General features: G+C 46.2%; 1 protein-coding gene and 1 non-coding gene across 4 annotated transcripts in view; one reads left to right on the plus strand and one right to left on the minus strand.

Moving 5' to 3' along the window:
- Positions 1–21,981, plus strand: part of CNOT6L (CCR4-NOT transcription complex subunit 6 like) — a 90,539-nt gene that overhangs the window by 49,583 nt on the left and 18,975 nt on the right. For all 3 annotated transcript variants that reach the window (XM_029073147.1, XM_029073148.1, XM_029073149.2), the window contains 5 exons: positions 2,829–2,914; positions 9,203–9,292; positions 12,402–12,470; positions 15,963–16,120; positions 18,543–18,697. In XM_029073147.1, the coding sequence (XP_028928980.1) occupies positions 2,829–2,914; positions 9,203–9,292; positions 12,402–12,470; positions 15,963–16,120; positions 18,543–18,697 (558 nt within the window). The remainder of the gene's footprint in view (positions 1–2,828; positions 2,915–9,202; positions 9,293–12,401; positions 12,471–15,962; positions 16,121–18,542; positions 18,698–21,981) is intronic.
- LOC114814843 lies at positions 6,488–6,625 on the minus strand. Its single transcript, XR_003762640.1, has one exon. It is a non-coding gene; the product is annotated as a small nucleolar RNA SNORA7 (small nucleolar RNA).

Consider the following 21,981-nt stretch of genomic DNA (forward strand, 5'->3'; position numbering starts at 1 on the left):
TGGTTGGAAGTACTATTACCCTTCCCCCCCGACCCACACACCCACTTTGCAGATTTCTGGACTTTAAGGGGCAGAACAGATGTGGGGAGTGGAGGTAGAGAAGGGAATGGGGAAACAGAGGGAGAGGAAAAAGCGGATGTGGGGACAGAGGAGGAAAGAAAAGAAAGAGGGGAAGCAGCCGGGATGACTCAATGAGCCGGCGATGCCGCTCAGAGAGAAGTGGCGGCGGCCAGTGGCAACGAACTGCACGAGGGACTAGAGAGACGCCTCCTTTTGTCCCTCCTTTTTCTCTTGCCACCCCCACCCCCCTCCTAACAGACCCAGCCAGAGACTCCTCATATTATCTGGACTGGAAATTCCTATGATCAACTCCAGTGTGGACCAGGTCCACCATAGCAGCCGACGTGTTACTAAGGAGATGGTGGGGGCTGGGTAAGCCTTCCCTCCACTCTTCTTCACCCTCCCCTTCCTCCTCCCTCTCCTGCTGATGTGGCCCCCCACCGCACCGCTGCTGAGGTTATGAGGTTTCTCCTGCTACGTTGGTCAAAAGCAGGGCTTTACTTGAAGCATTTTGTTGGCAGGGTCAGACCCTGAAAAGAGTGCCTAGTCTGGGCCAACTGGTCACTTGAGCCAAACCTTTCTGGACAAGGGCAAAAAAAAAAAAAATTCTGCTCACTTGAGGATACAGGGTCAATTCCCCATTTTTCTCTGTCAGCATGCTCTAAAAGCACCGGAGAGGTTACTCGTCTTGGGGCAGGATTTCATTCATTCATTCAACCGTATTTATTGAGTGCTTACTGTGTTCAGAGCACTTAGTACAGTGTGTACTGTACTAAGTGCTTGGAAAGTCCACTGTAACAATAAACAGACACGTTCCCTACCCACAACGAGCTTACAGAGTAGCTTAAGGTCAAGGAGGCCTGTACTGGCGTCCTAGGCACACAAACCCTACTGGTTTCTCTCTTTCTGGTCGCCACTTAACCTTAATTCCAGTCTTGTTCCTTTGGATGATGTTTTACCGTCTCCCTGTATGGCGTCTCAGTCCTAAATCTCAGCCAAAAGAGCCCCAGAGTTGCTTCAGGAGCACCCAGACCCAGTCAGCCTCCACAGTCCAGCACTCCCATTCTTCCAACGTAGGTCGGGGAGCACCTCTACTCAGGGCTCCCCAAGGGAGTCAATGGAGACTAGTCTACCACCCTTCTCTAGGGGCTGGTTGCAGGAAGCTCATGGAAAATGCTGTCCTGCCCACGACTTCCCACGTCCCAAAGCTTCTCCTCCAGCCCTTGTCCCAGGCAGACACTAAGATCTGCCATCTCAGTGATATTTAATAGCTTATTAAGTTACCAATGATAGCTAGTCAGGTTCAAACTGCCTTTCTGTGGATCTAAGACTTCTACCCACCCCCCAGGACCCTATTTTACTTCCCTGGGGTTCATGTTCCTCTGGTCCTTTCCCCTCCTCTTCTCTCAGGACATCCCAGGACCCAGTCCTACCCTCTCTGAGTACAGGGTGTCCTTTCGACCCGTTGGGGCAAAATCCTTGCACCTCCGGAGTCTTAGCCTCTGGATTCCAAACCGCCACGGTGTCCAAACCTTAATCCGGGATCCTCTCCGATCACACCCTGTATCCATCCAGGGTTCATAGCGTGAGCTTTCCCTGTGTCCCATTCTCCAGCCAGACAGCTCACTTCTCCTCGCCTCTAAGATGGTCACGAGTTTTCTTCTCCCATCTACCTGGCCCCTCTATTTCCTCCCCAATCCTTTTCTGTGATCGGCTCAGCTGAGTCTTTACCCTTCCCTCAGGGAGGGGTACCAAAGAGCAACTCTCATGGCTTCCTCCATCTCCTAAATGTGGGGGTCAGTGCAACTGGTCCTCACACCCCTTTTGCAGGACCAGTTCTACTTAGCCAAGGACAAGTGGTCCTGAGGCAACGAGATAAATTGTAAATTAAAACAGAACCCAATTGGACCATTGGCCCAGCAGCTGGAAGGAGAAGGGAAAATGTCATGGTTCACTTACTGTCCTCTAGACCGTAAACTCCTTGTGGGCAGGGAATGTGTCTACCAACTCTGTTGTACTGTACTATCCCAAGTACTTAGTACAGTGCTCTGCACACAGTGGGCACTCAGGCATCGTTGATTAATTTGTTTCCGAGGAGAAGTAGCATAGCCTAGGAGTCAGAAGACCCAGGTTCTAATCCCAATTCCACCACATGCCTGCCGTGTGACCTTGAACAAGTCACTTAACTTTTGCGGCTCAATTTCCTCATCTGTAAAATGGGGATTCAGTGCCTATTCTCCCATCTACAATTCTGTTATACTCTCCCAAGGATCTAGTACAGTGTTCTGCACACAGTAAACGTTCAATAACGATAATTGATAACGTATAGGACAGGGACAGCATCTGACCTGATGAGCTTATATCTTCCCTAGTGTTTAGAACAGTGCTTGGCCCATCGGAAGTGCTTAATACAATTTTTATTATTATTGTTATTATTTCCTTTGGGATTCCTGAGGTGTAAAAAGCAGCTGGTGTCCAAGCAATCCCATCGCAAGGTAGAGGGGAGAGAAATAGTTGCTCTGATTTAGGAACTTCCCTCATCTTTGACTTTTTAGACAGTGAGAAATGTATCTTTCTCTTTGGATAGTTTTTCCTCCCCCATTAATTATTGCCAATGGAACACTGCTGAGCATTGTGGTGTTCTTCCCTAGTGTTTTACTTTAGTAACTAATATATGAATATCAATAAAGTCATTTAGGGCGAGATGAAGTTCTTTACCCCAACGTTAAAATTCCTCATAGGTGAATTTTGTTTTCTCTCTGTTACAGGGAATTGCTTTTAAATAACAATCTGTTACGGGTTTTGCCTTATGAGCTTGGACGGCTCTTCCAGCTGCAAACTCTAGGGTTGAAAGGTGAGTAATAATTTGCATTTATTTTCCCGACAGGTTTCAAGGCTGAAGGATTGCGAGGGTGTGCTTCGATGAAACAATAACTTAAGATTTCCACAGGAAGCTGGGAATTTTGTTGCTGTTATGCCTGATAAGTGGCCCATCCCTAACCCAAGAAACATAGCCTGTTTAAAAATGTTCTTTAGGAGAAGCATCTGGTAGGGGGGAGGGGATGGGCAGAAGGAGGAAGAGGGCTCTTTAGTCTTCTACTGTTGGAAACCTGTTTCAAATTGGGACTAGAATTAGAATTCGTTCCCATTGTTTTTTTGTTTTTTTCCACTAAGACTGGTTTTCGGTAAATCGTTGCAAAACTAAAATCTCGGCCACAAAAACCTCATGCCAAGTATAGACAAGTACATAAACCGACACAGCAAATTTTGTAATCATAAGGGGGAGAAAAACACTGTAAAACCAAGTACGTGGTTCTACTCTGTAAATACAATTAGCCTAAGTATATTATCTTTATATGCACAGTTGACTACTGCCTTCCTATTTCGACAATCAATTATTATTGGGCAGCGCTTCCTAAAATCAGTTTGTGTTACAGCTCCGTGCAGACAGGAAAACCAGCAAAGTTATTTATATAAATCCTACCAATTGCATATGTTTTCATTGAATCATATTCATTGAGCAAATGAACAAGGAAGATCATTTTTATCTTGCTGCATAGCAATGGCAGAGGTTTGTGTAGCTTTTGAATTCTTAAAAGCAGACCTTAGATCCACTGTTTCCAAACTCAAAAAGGGTGATTAGTACCCACAAGGAAAGGCAATTAGAAGAAACAGAGTCCTTTATATTTGAAGATAAACTGGCCTGACCATCATTTTAAAAGCACCTGCTGGTTTTCTTTTTAACCAAGACCATTTTCGTCCCCCAGAGAATCAGTCAGTGGTATTTGAGTGCTTCCTGTGGGCAGAGCTCTGTACTAAGTGCTTGGGAGAGTCTAATACAACAGAGTTGGTAGGCTTGTTGCCTTCCCAAGACGAGCTTGTGGCATTCACAGTTGCATAGAGGAGCTTCATTAGCTCATTTTTTAAAAATGGTATTTAAGCGCTTACTATGTGCCAGGACACCATACTGAGTTCTACTGAACATAATTAAAGGGAGAGATGAGGGAAAAGCAATTCCTTCTAAAATATATCCTGAGAATCTAGCCCAGGGGATTTGAAATTCAGTCCTTGCAACACTTTGTCTTGTTTCTAATCGGAACCAGCTCATTCTCATAAAAGAGGCTGGACCAACCGTGTAATTGGAATTGCTGTTAGACGGGTACCACCCTTTGTTGCACAAAAGCAGATCCTTAGGTTGGGCGTTGAGGTTCATCACATGATATTCAGAAGGAGCATGGCATAGTGGATAGAGTACAGGCCTGGGAGAAGGTCTCGGGTTCTAATCCTGGCTCTGTCACTTGTCTGCTTTGTGACCTTGGGCGAGTCACTTCACCCTTCTGTGCCTCGGTTATCTCATCTGTAAAATGGGGGTTGAGATTGTGAGCTCCACTCTGTGTCCAACTCGATTTGCTTGTATCCACACTAGCGCTTAGTACAGTGCCTGGCATGTAGTAAGTGCTCAACAAATACTATCATTATTATTATCATTATTATTTTAATTATAAGCGGCATAGAATTCCCAATGTTCAGTTGACGCTTGTTCGATACCTCTTAGTACACTTCTCTGCCAAGCCCTTGCGAGGGGCCCAAAGTTATTTTTGGCGTTCACTATCAAACCAAGGCCCCCGTTTCTTTCATCTTGGCATGGAGCCGGTGCACTCGAAGAGGAGTCGAGTGTTTGGTGCTGGGACTTTGGCACCAGGCTTGAGTGAAATAACGGAATGCCCCGGACTCGTGGTTAATAGTCGAAGTAACTGTGGTATGTGTTAAGCACTGTTCTAAGCACTGGGGTAGATACAAGGTAATCAGGTGGGACACGGTCCCTGTCCCACGTAGGGCTCTCGATCTCCCCAATTTCTAGATGAGTTAACTGAGGCCCAGAGGAGTGAAGTGACTCGCCCACAGTCACACAGCCGACAAGTGGAGGAGCCGGGATTAGAACCCATGTTCTCTGGCTCCCAAACCTGTGCTCTTTCCACTGGGTCACGCTGCATGGTAGGGGGGCGGGGAGATTGAGCACTTTTCTCCCGGCTGAGGTGACAGCCCTCCTTATTCCCAGGCCGGCTCCCACCCACCCACTTGCCAGCGGGGCTCACTCCCGCTTAGTTCCTGGCACCGAACAAGACCCCGCTCCCACAGGCTGGCTGATTGGTAAGCTCCCTGGAAAGAGAAATTGGCATTCTAGTCCCTCACTCCCACAGCTCCCGTTGTGATGCCCACCCATCCAGCGACTTCTCGTTAACCTAACTGAATAGTTTCAATCCCAGCACTTAGCCACTGCTTCTGGAACCCTTTTCTTTTACCAAGAAAGCGAGGAGTTCTTCCGGACTGGGGTCCTTGGGGGATCTGTCTCTCTCTCTCCGAAGCCTCTTGGTCACCGACTTCTGTCTTTCTCAGGGTCTTTGTTGACCCTGCCTTGCTGCCCATAAGCTCTTCACACCCTGTGCTGTTGAACACAGCTTGGCCCTGGATACCCCTAGATGAGCGAGTGGAGCTGCTTTTCCCTCTCTTGCGGGGGCACGATCTGTTTAATACCTCGCCCCGGCGTCTTCCCAACCATGGGACCGAATTTAGAAACAGTTTCAGAAAGAAAATCGGAGCCTCTCGAGGTCTTTCCTCAAACTCCTAAGACTGCAGTGGCTGGCCAGGATGCGTGAGAGAGCAGGCACAAATTTTTGTAGAAATCCAATAAAGAAATCAGAGTAGTTCTAGTGATTGATCCTGCGGGCTTTGGGAGCCGTTGCAATGTGAGGTAGTTGTTTTCAGGTGCCTTTAAACGATCCTACTGTATTTTGTGCCCTTTAGCAAAATCCACCCTGTTCTCTTCGGAGTATTAAACAATCAGGAAAATGAGTCTCTTAAGCCATCCTGTCTCTACCTTTTGAAGGAGGGTAGGGCTTTTCAACCACTGGCCTAAGGAATGGAGAATTCCCTTCAGGCTTCAGAGCCAGAGCCTCAACAACTATTCCCACCAGGCTATCTGCAATAATCTGCTCTAGGAAGGAATAAGGTGGGAGGTGGAGAAGAGGTCGGGGTCTCTATCTCCTCCTCTCCCCTCTCTTCTTAAAGTCTCGTCGTATGCCGTCGAGTCGTTTTCGATCCATAGCGACACCACGGACACATCTCTCCCAGAACGCCCCGCTCTCCATCTGCGATCGTTCTGGTAGTGGATCAGGAGAGTTTTCTTGGTAAAAAAAAAAAATCCAGGAGTGGTTTACCATTGCCTCCTTCTGCACGGTAAACTTGAATCTCATTCATTTAAAGTATTTATTGAGCACTGACTATGTGCAGAGCACTGTACTAAGCGCTTGGAATGTACAAATCTGCAACAGATAGAGACAGTCCCTGCCCAGTGACGGGCTTATAGTCTAAAACTCCACCCTCAACTCCCTCCCATGCCGCTGCTGCCCAGCATGAGTGAGTTTTGACTTGTAGCAGATTGTCTTCCACTGGCTGGCCACTAGACAAGCTAGAAATGGAAGGAATATGCCTCTGCTTGACTCTCCCTTCCATAGCCGAGACTGGTAGAGTACTGAAAATTCTCCAGGTGCGGCCCTAAGAGGGGCTCCTTAAAGTAGCAAAACACTGTAATGAGCATTTGGGAAAGAATAACAGAAGCCAAAGACATGTTACTCCCTGCAGAACTTATTTTTTTAGGATATTTTTAGGTGGTTACTATTTGTCGGACACTGTTCTAAGCACTGGGATAGATACAGGTTAATCAGGTTGGACCCAATCCCTGTTCCACTTAAGGCTCACAGTCTTAAGTAGGAGAGAGAAGAGGAAAACTGAGACACAGAGAAGTGAAGTGACTCGCCCAAGGTCACAGAGCAAGCAATTGGCAGAGCCAGTATTAGAACCCAGATCCTCTGACTCCCAGACCCATGGTCTTTCCATTTGGCCGGGCCATTTCTTTCCCTCTAGAATGTTGCAATCTAATAGAAAAAAATGTGAATTTGTGCAGGGAGGGAAGAATGGGGCACACTCATTATAGTCAGCCTGCAGGATTGCTTTTAATTATAATAATAATTGTGGTTTTCGTTAAGTGCTTAATGAGTGCCAGGCACTGTACTAAGCACTGGGATGGATACTAGCAAATGGGTTGGGCACAGTCCCTGTCCCACATGGGGCTCAGTTTCAATCCCCGTTTTACAGATGAAGTAACTTGAGGTCCAGAAAAGTGAAGTGACCTGCCCCGGGTCACACAGCAGACAAGTGGAAGAGCTGGGATTAGAACCCATGACCTTCTTACTCCCACGCCCGTGCTTTATCCAGTATGCTTTTACATGTTGTTCCAGAATCCATGTCATGAATTGTTTTAGCCAGTGCAAAACTGGAAGAGGCTGGAGAGAATTGTCCTCTGCCCCTAAAAATCACTGCACAGGGACATTAAGCAATTTTAGACTCTCTTCTCTAGTTGCAAACACCTCTAATATTCTTGCACTGCTCTGCAAGGATTCCACATCACACCCCCCTTCAGTATTCTAAAAAGTACTTGAAGGTGTATTCTTGAGGTGGGGCGGTGGGAAAAGGAAAGAATTCCCCAGAATTTACCTGTTGGAATGCTTTCTTGAAGTGGTTCAAGTTATTCCCTGAGTCTTTTGACCCAAATATCAAAGAATCCTGTTGATTTAGGAAACCAAACAGAGCTTAGCTGCTTCAGTAAAGTACACTCAATCACTGAGAAGCAGCGTGGCTTAGTGGAAAGAGGATGGGCTTGGGAGTCAGAGGTCATGGGTTCTAATTCCAGCTTGCCACTAATCAGCTATGTGACTTTGGGCAAGTCACCTCACTTCTCTGTGCCTCAGTTGCCTCATCTGTAAAATGGGGCTTAAGACTGTGAGCCCCACATGGGACACCCTGATTACCTTGTATCTACCCCAGCGCTTAGAACAATGCTCGGCACATAGTAAGTGCTTTACAAATACTACAATTATTATTATAAGCACTTAGTATAGTGCTCTGCACATAGTAAGCGCTCAATAAATGCTATCGAATAATAATAATAATGATGGTATTTGTTGAGCACTTACTATGTGACTGGCATCGTACTAAGCACTGGGGTGGATACAAGCAAACTGAGTTGGAGCAGTCTCTTTCCCATATGGGGCTTAGAGTCTCAATCCTCATTTTACAGATGAGGTAACTGAGGCCCAGTGAAGTGAGTTGCCCAAGGTCACACAGCAGACAAGTTGTGGAGCCGGGATTAGAACCCATGACGATCGGACTCACAGGCCTGTGCTCTATCCACTACCTCAAAACCCGGCTCCCTTCAAGGAACGGTCCTTTTTAGCTGCCTTTTTGGGTTGCTTTCTCGCTGGTTCTGGCCTTTTACTGTTTAGCCGGATTTGATTTCAGAGCGTTTTCTCGGCTCTCGGGGCAGCAACCTCCAGTGAGCAGTGGGTTTGGGAGATAGTTTTCGGGACAGCCCCCGACTCCATTCGACGCCAGGTCATCCTTTCGGGGGTCCTCAGTTCCCTAATGACATCTGTGTCTGTTGTTTCCCGACCTTCATCACTGTCATCATCATCAATCTCTTTTGAGAGCAAAAGTCTTCGCAAAGCATTGAACTTAGCACATGGCTGCAGAGGGAAGTGCCCTCTGATCTCTGCCTTTGGGAATTCCGCTTTTGCATCTTCCCATCCCCATCGTGAAGTTGGTCACTTCTTTCTCTAACTCGTGGGCTTGTGTACAAGGGAGAATTTAGCCCCCATCATAATCGAGCAGGGTTCCCTCTATCTTCTAAGCTCTTGAAAATTTTTTAGGTCCTCTCAATCAGTCAGTCGTATGTATTGAACACTTACCGTGTACAGATCATCATACTAAGCGCTCAGGAAAATACAGTACCACAACACAAAAGACACACCCCTTACCTAAAATGAGTGTATAATCTAGAGGGGATTGAAGCCCTTGTGCAATGCTCCCCTTAAGATGTTTTAAATGGTATTTGTTACAGAGGTCCCCTTTGTAACAAGTCTTGTCATAAAGATGGCTTTTCATTAATGCAAAAGAGAGAAACAAGGCTGAGACATTCTTTAAGGCAGCATCTAAAAAATTTGACCCGATCAAGTGCAAATTTTCCTATGTCCATTCCAAGCATTCGGCGGTTGGGCCATTCTGATCCTTTCGTCTTCCGTTTCAGGCAATCCTTTATCACAGGATATTCTCAGCTTATACCAGGACCCAGATGGAACACGAAAGCTACTGAACTTCATGCTCGACAATCTAGCAGGTGACTCCATTTAAACTGTGTCCTCCACGGTCTAGACGGGTAGCCCAACCCCTGCCGTAGACTCCTGGGAAAAGCGGTTGGCTAAATGGGCTTGCATTTTGGGGTCTCGGGCCATTAACGTAGGCCGGTCCTACCGTAGTGTGTTACATCCGTGGAGATTCCAAAATGCTCTTGGGTTGTGGGGAGCGACTCTGGTAGATTGTTCTTTTGAGGCACGATTGGCCATTCTGAGCCTAAAAGTCATGGCTACCATAAGCTCACCCGGTCGCTTCCGTGGTAGAGCTGGCGGCCTCCTTCCTTGAGCTACCAACTCCCTCATGCTTTCACTTACTGGCAGCCGGCCTGTTGATAGCAGGGTGGGGAGAGAGGTGAGGAGAAAAGGTTGGGTTCAGTCCAGTAAGTGTCCTAAATAGACATCTTCGGGTCTCAAATCTATGCAGCCAATGGCTTCTCCCAATGGTAAACTCCCTTTGGAGCAGAGGGGAATGAGATGCCAAGTAGGGAACTCAACCACTCAATCAGTTGTATTTATTGAGTGCTTACTGTCTGCAGAGAGAGCACTGTACTAAGTGCTTGTGAGAGTGTAGTAAAACACATTCCCTACCTGCAACAAGCTCACAGTCTAGAGGGGGAGACAGACATTAATATAAATAAATAAACAACGGATATGGATGTGAGGGCTGTGAGGGGATGAATGAAGGGAGCAAGTCAGAATGACACAGAAGGGAGAGGAAGAAAAGAGAGCTTAGAGAAGGCCTTTTGGAGGAGATATACTTTCAATAAGACCTTGAAGAGGTGGAGAGTAGTTGTCTGTTGGATATGAAGAAGGAAGGCGTTTCAGACCAGAAGCAGGACGGGAGCGCGAGGTCGGCAGCGAGAGAGGAGATCCACGTACAGTGGAAAGGTTGGCATTAGAGGATTGCGATGTGCGGGCTGAGTTGTGGGAAAACAGCGAGGTGTGGTAGAAGGGGGCAAGGTGATTGAGTGCTTTAAAGCCAAAATTCTCCCAAATTGCCTCACATTATTGTTCGTGAAGCGAGTTGCCATGGAAGAACGAGGGCCTCGGCCATTTCATTCTTGATGTAGATTTTAGGGACTCGGAACTCATTTGAGAGTCAGATGAATCAGAACACGCAGTACCTTTTCAAATATCGAATCTGGTCGGCCCATTGGGTAATTGCAGTTCCAAAGGAGCGAGCGTGTCCGTTTGATTTTTGTGCAGTTGGGGCTGGAAAAACACTTGACTGTTTTTGAAAGGGATTGCAGAGGGTCCGTTTGTTCCTTTGAAAACAGCATTGAAAGCAAATTGTTGTTGTTGCCTTAGATGTGGTCTATTGGGTTCTTAACTCCATTCCTGGAGCGTGTGGGAGTTTGGAAGCAAAAAATCGGGTAATAGCAGCCTGCAGACTGGAAAACCGCCCATGGACCTTGGTGTCAGTGGGTGGGAGTAGGGTGGCTGTGGGGGGCCGGAGGTAGGGACATTGTTTTTAGGGGCTTTTTTGTCTTCTCTCTTGGTGGTTTTGTTTTGTTTTTTCTTTTTGGCTATTTCCTTTATGGATCTAGGGTTTCATAAGCCACCTTTGACAGACTATGTCCTCTAACATTCCCACAACTGGTGTCTGTTGCTCTGCCTCCTGGAAATAAGAAGAATAATAATTTTGGTATTGGTTAAGCGCTTACTGTGCAGTAGGCACTGTAAGCGCCGAGCTGGATACAAGCAAATCAGGTTCATTCAATCGTATTTACTGAGTGCTTTCTGTGTCCAGAGCATTGTACTAAGACAGAGTCCCTGTCCCACATGGGGCTTGCAGTTTTAATCTCCATTTTATAGATGAGATAACTGAGGTGACTTGCCCAAAAGTCTGCATGCACAGTGTGAAATCTGATTGTCATTTCTTTCAAGCAAAGAATATGGCTACAGAGCAGTTGTGGCCTCAAACCCACAAAGGTTTTGGGGTGTGGGGAGGGGAGGGCCAGCATATAGTGGATAGAGCACGGGCCTGGAGGTCAGAAAGTCACGGGTTCTAATCGCGGCTCCATCACCTGCCTGCTGTGTGACCTCGGGCAACTCACTTCACTTCTTTGGGCCTCAGTTCCCTCATCTGTAAAATGGGGATTAAGATTATGAGCCCCATGGGAAACACAGATTGGGCCCAATTTGATTAGCTTGTATCAACCCTAGTGCTTAGAATAGTTCTTGACACATAGTAAGCACTTAATAAATATCATTATCATTATTACTATTGAGTACAGAATTATACATTCCAAGCACTTAGTGCTCTGCACATAGTAAGCGCTCAGTAAATATGATTGAAATGAATGAATGAAGTAAAAACAGGGAAATCAGTGACTATATGGAGCCCAGCCCACAAGCGAGGAGGAAAGACAGAACCATAAGACTCCACTACCTCGAGCAAGTGAAAAATTAAGCCGTTCAAAACATCGACATTCAGGTGTGGTGGTAAAACAGTACTTGGTAGGGGCAAGTTCCCAGGCCTCTGACTGTGGCTGTCCCTTGCCACAACCTTCCCGGCATTCCAAAGGTTGGGAAGACAGATTTGGCTTCCTCGAGGCTTGGTGGGAGGAAGCGGGTCCTGCCATAGTCCCGCACGGTTCCCGGAGTCCACGGTGGCTCCCAGCATCCCGGCCTCTGCTCGCCTCAGACCCGTTTGTCTCCCAGCATTTAGCGGGAAGGGGCAGAAGGTCTTTCCTCTCAGGCCGGGCTTGTAGGAACCCTGTTGCCCGATGAGGGAGTGCAGCAATTTGGTCTGACGAATGTAAGCTGTGTTCCTGCCTCTACCCCCCACCCCAAAACATTTGTGAATATAGCTTTATATTTATTATTCTATTTATTTTATTAATGATATATTTCCATTATTCTGTCTATGTTGATGCTCTTGATGCCTGTCTACTTCTTTTGTTTTGTTATCTGTCTCCCCCTTTCTAGACTGTGAGCCCATTGTTGGGTAGGAATTGTCTCTATCTGTTGCTGAATTGTACTTTCCAAGCGCTTAGTACAGTGCTCTGCACACAATAAGCGCTCCGTAAATATGACTGAATGAATGAATTTTGTCATTGTTCTAAAAGTGCGTTATTTTAAATATTTCAGTTCACCCAGAGCAGCTTCCTCCGAGGCCGTGGATTACATTAAAAGAACGAGACCAAATTCTGCCCTCAGGTAAACTCTTCTTCTCTTTCTTCATTGACTCTGTGTGTGATGTGTCTGTTAGTTATTTTGTACTCTCCCGAACGCTTAGTGCAGTGCTCTGCACACGATAAGCATGCAATAAATACAGCTGAATGAATGAATAAATAAATGAGTGGGAAATGGCACCAATCGAAGTTGCACACTCTCCGTAAAAGTTGTGGGGCAATTTTATTTTATCTTATTTTTTTTTAAAGGTGACGCTAATTTGGTGAGCGAAGGCATCCGGCATGGGCAAAATTTCATGGATTTTGCTTCATATGTAAAGGAAGGAGAACTGGGAGAAATGAATGAGATAGAGAGTTGCCGTTGTTGGTAGAAGCTTCCTAAATCCAGTTAACTTAATTCCAGTTAGTGACCCACTGGAAAGGATGCAAGCAAATCTGGGCTAAGCAAGTTTGGGCATCAGGTTTTTTTTTATCTCCCCACCGTCTCTGAAGCATCAAGCATGGTCCTTCATAGCCAGTTGCCCCAGAGAAAGGAGTATCTGGGGGCCCAGAAGGGTCCTTGGCTGTGGAGGTCCACCCCTCAAGGAGAAACTTCAGAGCAACAACTGACTTTTCTCTGAGGGGAGTTTTCCTGAGATTAGCTTCAAACATCTAATTCTGTCTGTTCAGTCACGTTCCTCTCATTCCTGCCGTGTTGGCATGTAGTTTCATTGACTCATCGAATGGGAGGAGGGTCGGTTTGGAAAGGCGGGAACAGTGACTGTCCTCGGTGCATTTGGGAGGAGGAGAGGAGGCCACCTTGCTGCTGCCCAGGCCCGTTTTGTGCAAAAGGAATGCGTCCCCGGTCTAAAGAAAGAGCTTGCCGGGCAATGAGGCATCGTGGCGTGGCTTCCGGAGTTAATAACATGAGTTTAATTGGCACAGTATTGTTATGATCATCAGGCAACTGTAACTAGGACAGTGTCAGCATTTCCATTAATAAGGTCTCTATTACCGGCGGTGAGGCCGGGTGGGAGGGCAGTCCACGACTGTGCCAGAAATGTGTGCGTGGCTGTGGTCAGAAGCACAGACGTGTTTAAAATTTCCTCCAATTCATATGTGCACAACGAAAGTGCTGCAGTAAACTTTTGGCAGCATCTGATGTTTTGCAAGAGGTGGGGGTTGTGTATGTGCGCGTGTGAGAGTGTTTGCTTCCCCACTTCCTCTACCATCCCCAGGACTATACACTCCAGTTTTCCCAGCAATCCTAGAAGGAGAAACATCTTAAAGGGAAGGTTGGGAAAAGCAGCGTGGCCTAGTGGAAAGAGCACGGACCTGGAAGTCAGAGGCCCTCGATTCTAATCCCGGCTCTGCCACTTGTCTGCTATGTGACTGTGGGCAAGTCAGCTAAACGTCTCTGGACATCGGTTACCTCATCTGTAAAATGGGGATTAAGACTGTGAGCCCCATGTGGGACATGGACTGTGTCCAACCTGATTAGCTTGTCTCTACCTCAGCACATAATGCAATGCCTGACATATAGTAAGCATTTAATAAGTACCACATGGGGGGGGTGCATCTCGCTCTCAAGCAGCCCCATTTTTCATAATAAAGGAAAAGCTTAGGGAAATTGCTCTCTCATGCGCTGGCCTTGGTAATGACTGTGTTCTTTGGCTTGCCCTGTCTGAATGCATCTTGAAGGGAAGTGTTAGCCAGTGGCCTGAAATAATTTGATGGTAACCTAAGAGGCTGCCATGAACAGAAGGTGATGATGATCAATTAAATTATAAAGAGCTGGGCATCAACTTGGGGGGAACCCAGACCAGCAATCCATGGTCAGTCATTGGCCCGTCCTGGGTAAGAGGCTACTCAACCCTCCATGGCACAGGACTGCATCCCTGAGCTACAAAGGAATGAGTTAAGGGGACTTTGGTATCCAGGAGAATTGAGCATGCCTCCTCTCCTTCCCCCTCATCCTTTGAGGGTCCTTTCAGTATTTTTGTTTGGGCTTTTTTGCCCCCACCTTTTTTTCCTAAAAAAAAAAAATGGTGCTTGTTAAGCTCTTACCATGTGCCATGCACTGTTCTAAGCGCTGGGTTAGATACAAGGTAATCAGGTTGGACATAGTCCATGTCCTACATGGGGTCACAATCTTAATCTTTTATGCAGTCTTTTACAGATGAGGCAACTGAGGCACAGAGAAGTGAAGCGACTTGCCCAAGGTGACAGCTGACAAGTGGCAGAGCCAGGATTAGAACTCAAGTCCCTCTGGCTCCCAGGCCCATGCTCTAACTACAACCCAAGCAACTAGGGCTTGGCATTCAAGCCTAAACTTTGGGCTATTCACCTTTGTACGTAGGTGTGCCGGAGGGCCCGGTAAACAAGACCCAAAGCCTCAAAAAGTGATCCTGGCTACTCCAAATTGGGCCAAATCAATCAGTGGTATTCATTGAGCGCTTACTGTGTGCAGAGCACTGTGCTACGCACTTGGGAGGGTGCAGTGTAATAGTTGCCCTCTGAGAGGGAACTTTGGATCAAGATGGCAGAGTGCTGGGGAGGGGGAAAGTCATAGTGCTGCTCCTTGGGCTGGGATTAGAATCCAGGTCCTTATAATAATAATAATAATGATGATGGTGTTTAAATGCTTACTATGTGCCAAGCACTGTTCTAAGCGCAGGGTAGATACAAAGTAATCAGGTTGTCCCATATGGGGCTCTCAGTGTTAATCCCCATTTTACAGATGAGGTAACTGAGGCACAGAGAAGTTAACTAGCTTACCCAAGGTCACACAGCCGAGAAATGGTGGAGCCGGGATTAGAACCCACGACGTCTGACTCCCAAGCCTTTCCCCTAAGCCTTGCTGCTTCTCTGGCTTCTCTGAACAATAATAATAATGGTAATTTTCAAGTGCTTATTTTGTGCCAAGCACTGTTCTAAGCACTGAGGTAAGATACAGATTGGACACAGTTCCTGTCCCACATTGGGCTTAGAGTCTTATCCACATTTTACAGATGAGGCAACTGAGGCACAGAGGAAGGGAAGTGACTTGCCCAAGGTCACCCAGCAGAAGTGTGGCAGAGCAGGGATTAGAACCCAGGTCCTTCCTACTCTCAAGCACGTGATCCATCCACTGAGCCACGCTGCTTCTTGGCACTCTTTGGCTTAGAGCCATAAGAGGCAAGAACAGGACTTGAAGAGAGAGTTTATAGGAGCAAGGCAGTGGATAATTCACTCATTCATTATCGTATTTACTGAGCGCTTACTGTGTGCAGCGCACCGTATCTAAGTGCATGGGAGAGTACAATACAACAATAAACAGACACATTCCCTGCCCACAACGAGTTTACAGTCTAGAGGATAAATAAGAGACCAGACCAGAGGTTTTCCCCTGAGGGGATCTCGGCCACGATCTGTTCGGTGTGGTAAAGGTGTCAGGGGAGGTGGGAAACTGGAGGGGTTGTTACAGAAAATTGTGTAGAGAGAAAAATTTGCCTCATTTTTTTTTTTTTGGATCCATTTTTTTTCTCCCCTTTCTTAGCATCATTCACGGTTATGTGTTACAATGTGTTGTGCGATAAATACGCCACCCGGCAGCTATACGGCTACTGCCCATCCTGGGCACTAAACTGGGAGTACAGGAAAAAGGGAATCATGGAAGAAATTGTTAACTGTGATGCAGACATCATCAGTCTTCAGGTAACAGGGTGAAAATTCAGTTGCTCATATTCACCTAAATAATTGCAGGATTTGTTCAGCGCTCGCTACCTGCCAGGCACTGTATCAAGCACTGGGGTAGATACATGATAATCAGCCACATGGGGCTCAGTCATGTCCCACATGGGGCTCACAGTCTTTATCCCCATTTTACCAGTGAGGGAACTGAGGCACGGAGAAGTGAAGTGCCTAAGATTACACAGAGGACGTATGGAGGAGCCGGGATTAGAACCCAGGTCCTTCTGACTCCTAGCCCTGTGCTTTTTCCACTTGGCCACACTGCTAAAGACAGATGGGTGAAAAGAGGGGCCGACTCCTATAGAACACCCATTTTTAGTCATTAGCAACAGCATTTATTGGCCTACGCTTTGCAGAGGACTACTCTGGTACTTTGGAACATTCACTAGACATTCAAGAACTGAGCCCTGTCCACCAAGAGCTCTTTGGGGAGACAGGGTGAAGGAAGGGACCTCTGTGGTTGGGGAGAGGAGAGTAGAGCTATCCCCCACAAAAACTCAATCCACAAGAATGAAAAAAAAATTACAGCAATGTTAAGCTTACCGGTTAAAGGTATGCACTCCTGCTGAAAATGTAAGCAGCTAGTCACAGGAAAATATTATGAATAGCGGGATGTGAAATTTTGGAATGAGAAAAGATGACTTTGCTTTTAGAGAGAGAAGCTCATCCCTCCAAAGCAGTGTGGCAGAGAAGGAAGAGCACAGGCCAGGGAGTCAGAGGACCTGGGTTCTAACCCCGGCTATGCCATTTAGCTGCTGCGTGACCTTGGGCAAGTCACTTAATTTCTATCTGCCTCAGTTTTCTCAGCTGTAAGTGGTGATTCAGTGCCCATTCTCCTTCTCCTTTAAACTGAGCCATGGGTTACAGGGACTGTGTCCAACTTGATGATATTGTATTTACCCCTGCTTGGCACATAGTAAGTGCCTTTTTTTAATGGTATTCGTTAATCAGTGGTATAAACTTGGTGCTTACTCTGTGCAGAGCACTGTACTAAGTGCTTGGGAGAGTACGGTACAATAGAATTATCGGACACATTCCCTGTCCATAACTATCTAGAGTAGCGCTCACTATGTCCCAGCCACCATACTAAGTGCTGGAGTAGATATAAGCTAATCAGGTTGAATGCAGTCCTTGTCCCACATGGGGCTCACAGACTCCCCATTTTACAGATGAGGTAACTGAGGCACAGAAAACCGAAGTGACTTGCCCAAGGTTGCACAGCAGACAAATGGCAGAGCCAGGGTTAGAGTCCCAAGCCCCATTCTCTTTCCGCTGCTTCTTTAACGCTTAAGAAATACCATCATCATCATCCCAATGGGAGCTGTAGGGGAATTGGTGTCTCCACATAATGGTTTGGTCCAACTCCAAATGTTGAGACATTAAAAAACATTTAAAAAATTATACTATGGTTCACCTTCTTTTGCCATCCCTAAACATTCATTGGCTGAAATTCAGAATGCTGAGCTCCTTAGCTCGATTGCTTGCTCTAACAACTTTATTTCAAAGAAATCCACCTTGCATGGAAAGACATATATCCCTGTTGTCTTTGAGGCAGTGTGAGTGCTTAGCACCAGTGGACTTACAGACAACTTCTCCTCACTGATAACTTTCCTTGTAATTTTCAAAATATCATAGAACGGGTACTGGAGGAGAAGCAGCATTGATCTAGTTGGTAGAGCCCAGGCCTGGGAGTAAGGGGGCCTGGGTTCCAAGCCCAACTCTGCCACTTGCCTACTTGTGCGGCCCTGGGAAGGTCATTTGCCCTCTGTGCCTCGGTTTCATCATCTCCCTCCCCCTTAGAATTGGAACCCCATGTGGGACAGGGACTGCATTCAACCTACTTTCCTTGTCTCTACCTCAGTGTTTAGACCAGTACTTGGCACATCATAAGCACGTAAGCATCATAAGCATCATAAACCGATGCCACTATTGCCGTTTTGTCAATTATTATTATTGTTATTAGATGATGGTTTAAAAAAGCAAACTAAATTGACAAGTCCCATAAGGGTTATGAAGCAAATTGTTTCTAGCTTGGGGGAAAAATGGAAGGATATCTTGAATATCTTTTATATTAAAAAGTTTGAAGTTCTTCTTTCTCTTTTCCCATAACCATCTCCCCTTGAAAACATTTATCAGTATATATTGAGCACTTACTGTGTGCAGAGCACTGTACTAAGCACTTGGAAGAGGACAATACAGCCGGGTTGGTAGACATGTTCCCTGCCCACAGTGAGTTTACAGTCCAGAAGGGGAGGAAAGAGAAGCAAGAGGCAACTTTTTCTAAGCTATTTGTTTTAAGTTAGTCTCCCCTCTCTGAGCATTTTTGGTGTTTTAATCTGTGTTTTCTCAGTGTCAGGTAGGTAATGACTCTCTTTTCTTATCTCAGGAAGTAGAAACAGAGCAATACTTCACACTCTTTCTGCCAGCATTAAAGGAGCGTGGATATGATGGATTTTTTTCTCCAAAGTCACGTGCCAAAATCATGTCTGAGCAGGAGAGGAAGCATGTAGACGGTTGTGCAATATTCTTCAAAATAGAAAAGTAAGTAAATGGTATAGAATGCCCAAAATCAAGCAAATGTTCTTGAATTTCATGTCCATCGCATTAGTTTGGGGTGGACATAAATATAATCGGGACCCTGACCTCGATTGGACCTAAACTGAATGGCAAGTAATCGGGGTTTTGTTTTTTCGGAATAATAATGTTGGTATTTGTTAAATGCTTACTATGTGCAGAGCACTGTTCTAAGCGCTGGGATAGACACAGGGTAATCAGGTTGTCCCATGTGAGCCTCACAGATAATCCCCATTTTACAGATGAGGTAACTGAGGCACCGAGAAGTTAAGTGACTTGCCCACAGTCACACGGCTGACAAGTGGCAGAGGCAGGATTCGAACCCATGACCTCTGACTCCCAAGCCTGGGCTCTTTCCACTGAGCCAGAAGAGCTCACTACCATCATCCTTCCCTGAAACAAAAAATGTGGGGTAGGTGGATGGAGTGAAGGGGAGCTGAGGAAATAAGTAGAAGGGGCCATGCTTGGAATATAGGAGAGGGGTCAAAATTCCCTAGGATCAGTTGAGAAGTGAAGTACAGTGTCATTTTTAATCACCTCAGCCGACACATCAGGGCTGCCCCTGGACTGGAATCTAGTTTCTTGCATTTGAACTTGTGGAAACAGCTGTCTCACAATTCAGCCAGCCACGATACAGCCCCCTTTTCAAGCATCATATTATGGACTATCTCCTTAGGGAGGCTTTCACTCTGCAGAAGTGTCCACCAATCAATCAGTGGTACTATGTATAGAGCACTGTACTTAGAGGTTGGAAGAGTACAGTCCAACAGAATTAACAGACATTTACCCCGCCCATAACGAGTTTACAGTCTAGAGTCACGTAAAATCACATACCAGAGCTAATGTTGCCAGTGAGGTGCGAAAGTCTTTGGCAGCAGTCTGTGGATATTTGGCTCTCTTCCACTTTGGTGTCCCAGCACCTGTCATGCATGTTCTTTAACCTCATTTGCATGTCACCACACAGGTTTCTGTAAATTTCAGCTGCTGCACAGTCAGTTCAGTAGTTGTTTCGCTCTGAATAGACTTTTTAAACAACAAAAAAATCTCCAAGCCATTTATGTGAAACCAATTTCGATGACCTCGCTTTGCCACTACCAGTGTCGAAACAGCTTCCTGAAACACAATGTCACTTAGAGATGCCCATCCACCCTTTCTACTGGGAATTGTTGATGGAGTTTCCTGTTTCAAAGGGGCTGTTATAAAGTGCTGCAGAGCTCCTATTGCAAGTCTGCATTCCCCCTGAACTTCATATTTGACCGTCTTAGTGGTTTGGAGGGCATAGACATTCATTCTCTCTTTCTCTGTCTCCAATTCGAGCAAAGGAAAGAGAGATACAGGACAGATGGACTTTGACACTAGGGAGGAAGGGAAAGACACCCCCACCCCCACCCACCTTACTAAAGAAAAACCTGGAAGCCCCTGATCAGGAAAACGAAGGAACAAAGGGAGCCAGTAGGGGATTGTTGTTTTTTATTTTTCAGTTTTTTTATTTTCATTGCATTTGTTAAGCGCTTACTCTGTGCCAGGCACTATTCTAAATTCTGGGATAGATATAAGCTAATCAGGTTGGACACAGTCTATGTCCCTCATGGGGCTCCCAGTCTTAATCCCCGTTTTGCAGATGAGGCAACTGAGGCCCAGAGAAGTTAAGTGACTTGCTCAAGGTCCCACAGCAGACAAGTGGCGAGTAGAACACAGGTCTTTCTTGACTCCCAGGCCTGTGGTCTTTCCACTAGGCCACGCTACTTTGAGCTTGGATGCGGCAGCAATGTCTGCTAAATTTAATTGAGAAGCTCTGCAGGTTTAACTCAACCCCTTGGTGCCTCAAATTCAGATAATCTAGTGAAGTTATAAGGGACCTCCATACCTCTTTTTTCTTTCCCACTTAATAATGGTGGTATTTGTTAAGCGCTTACTATGTGCCCGGCACTGGGGTAGATACAAGCAAATCAGGTTGGACACAGTCCATGTCCCTCTTGGGGCTAACAGTTTTAATCCCCATTTGACAGATGAGGTACCCGAAGCACAGAGAAGTGAAGTGACTTGACCCAGCTTCCCACGGGAGACAAGTGGGGGAGCCGGGATTAGAACCCAGGTCTTTCTGACTCCCAGGCATTGCTCTGTCCACTAGCCCGTGTCCTCTGTTATGACTCTCTGGCTTTGTTGCTTAGCACTGGAGTGGAAACTTCTTTACTGGATAGGACTGGGAAGTGGCAGCCTGCTGGTTCATAGTGTGGTCTGCACTTTTCAAGCAAGAATAATAATAATAGTAATAATTATGATATTTGTGGTATCCCACCACTGTACTAAGCACTGGGATAGAGACAAGATAATCGAGGCCCTCAAGGAGGAGGAGGGGGAACAGTTATTGAATCTCCATTTTGCTGATGAGGGAACTGAGATACAAAGAAGCGAAGTGATTTGCCCATGCTCACAAGGCAGACAAGTGGAGGAGGCAAGATTAGAACCCAGGTCCTCTGACTTCCAGGCCTGAACTCTTCAGGACTATATATAATTTATAAATTTTGAAATCGCAGAGCTTCCTGGTTGAGTTTGGTCTGGAGGTTTTCTCTGTGGCTCAAAGCCCGTGTCCCACTCGGGGGGTGAGGGGGGAATTAATCAGTTTTCTCCCGATGTCCTCCTACTCGTTCTTGTAAACAAACTCTCTCCAACCAGAAAGCAGGATACTAAGACATTTTTTCAGTGGCAATAATGAGAGGAGTCATCACATTTTCTCTTGGAACATAGCCAGGGAAAATAGCATCATGGAAAAGAACCCAGATGGAACATCATCAAGGCTTTCTCTGCAAAGGGGCAATCTCAAAGTCTCAGTGGTGGTCACGAGTTGCACCTTTCATATAGAGAATTTCTATGTGTTAAGCACTAATTCTTTAAATCGTCTAAGTAGTTTGAGAACGAGGTAGCGAGCAAGCGTTGTTCCCTCCATTTTATTGGGCAAGCATCCAGGCGTCCTGCCAGCTGTTAAGCTCAACGGGACTAAGGACCAAGGTCTCCCAATCAATCAGTCAATTAATAAATCATATTTACTGAGAGCTTACTTTGTGCAGGGGCTTGGGACAGTACAATATAACTGAGTTGGTAGACACATTTCTTGCCCCTCACAAGCTCACAGCCTAGAGGGGTAGATCAGAAAATAATGTAAATACATAAATTCCAGATAGGTACACAAGCGTCGTGGGGCTGAAAAGTTCTGTTCCCGTTCAAATTTCAGTCACCGGCTTCTTCCGGGG

The sequence above is a fragment of the Ornithorhynchus anatinus genome, chromosome 10, assembly GCF_004115215.2.
Source record: "Ornithorhynchus anatinus isolate Pmale09 chromosome 10, mOrnAna1.pri.v4, whole genome shotgun sequence".
In the NCBI taxonomy this organism is placed as follows: Eukaryota; Metazoa; Chordata; class Mammalia; order Monotremata; family Ornithorhynchidae; genus Ornithorhynchus; species Ornithorhynchus anatinus.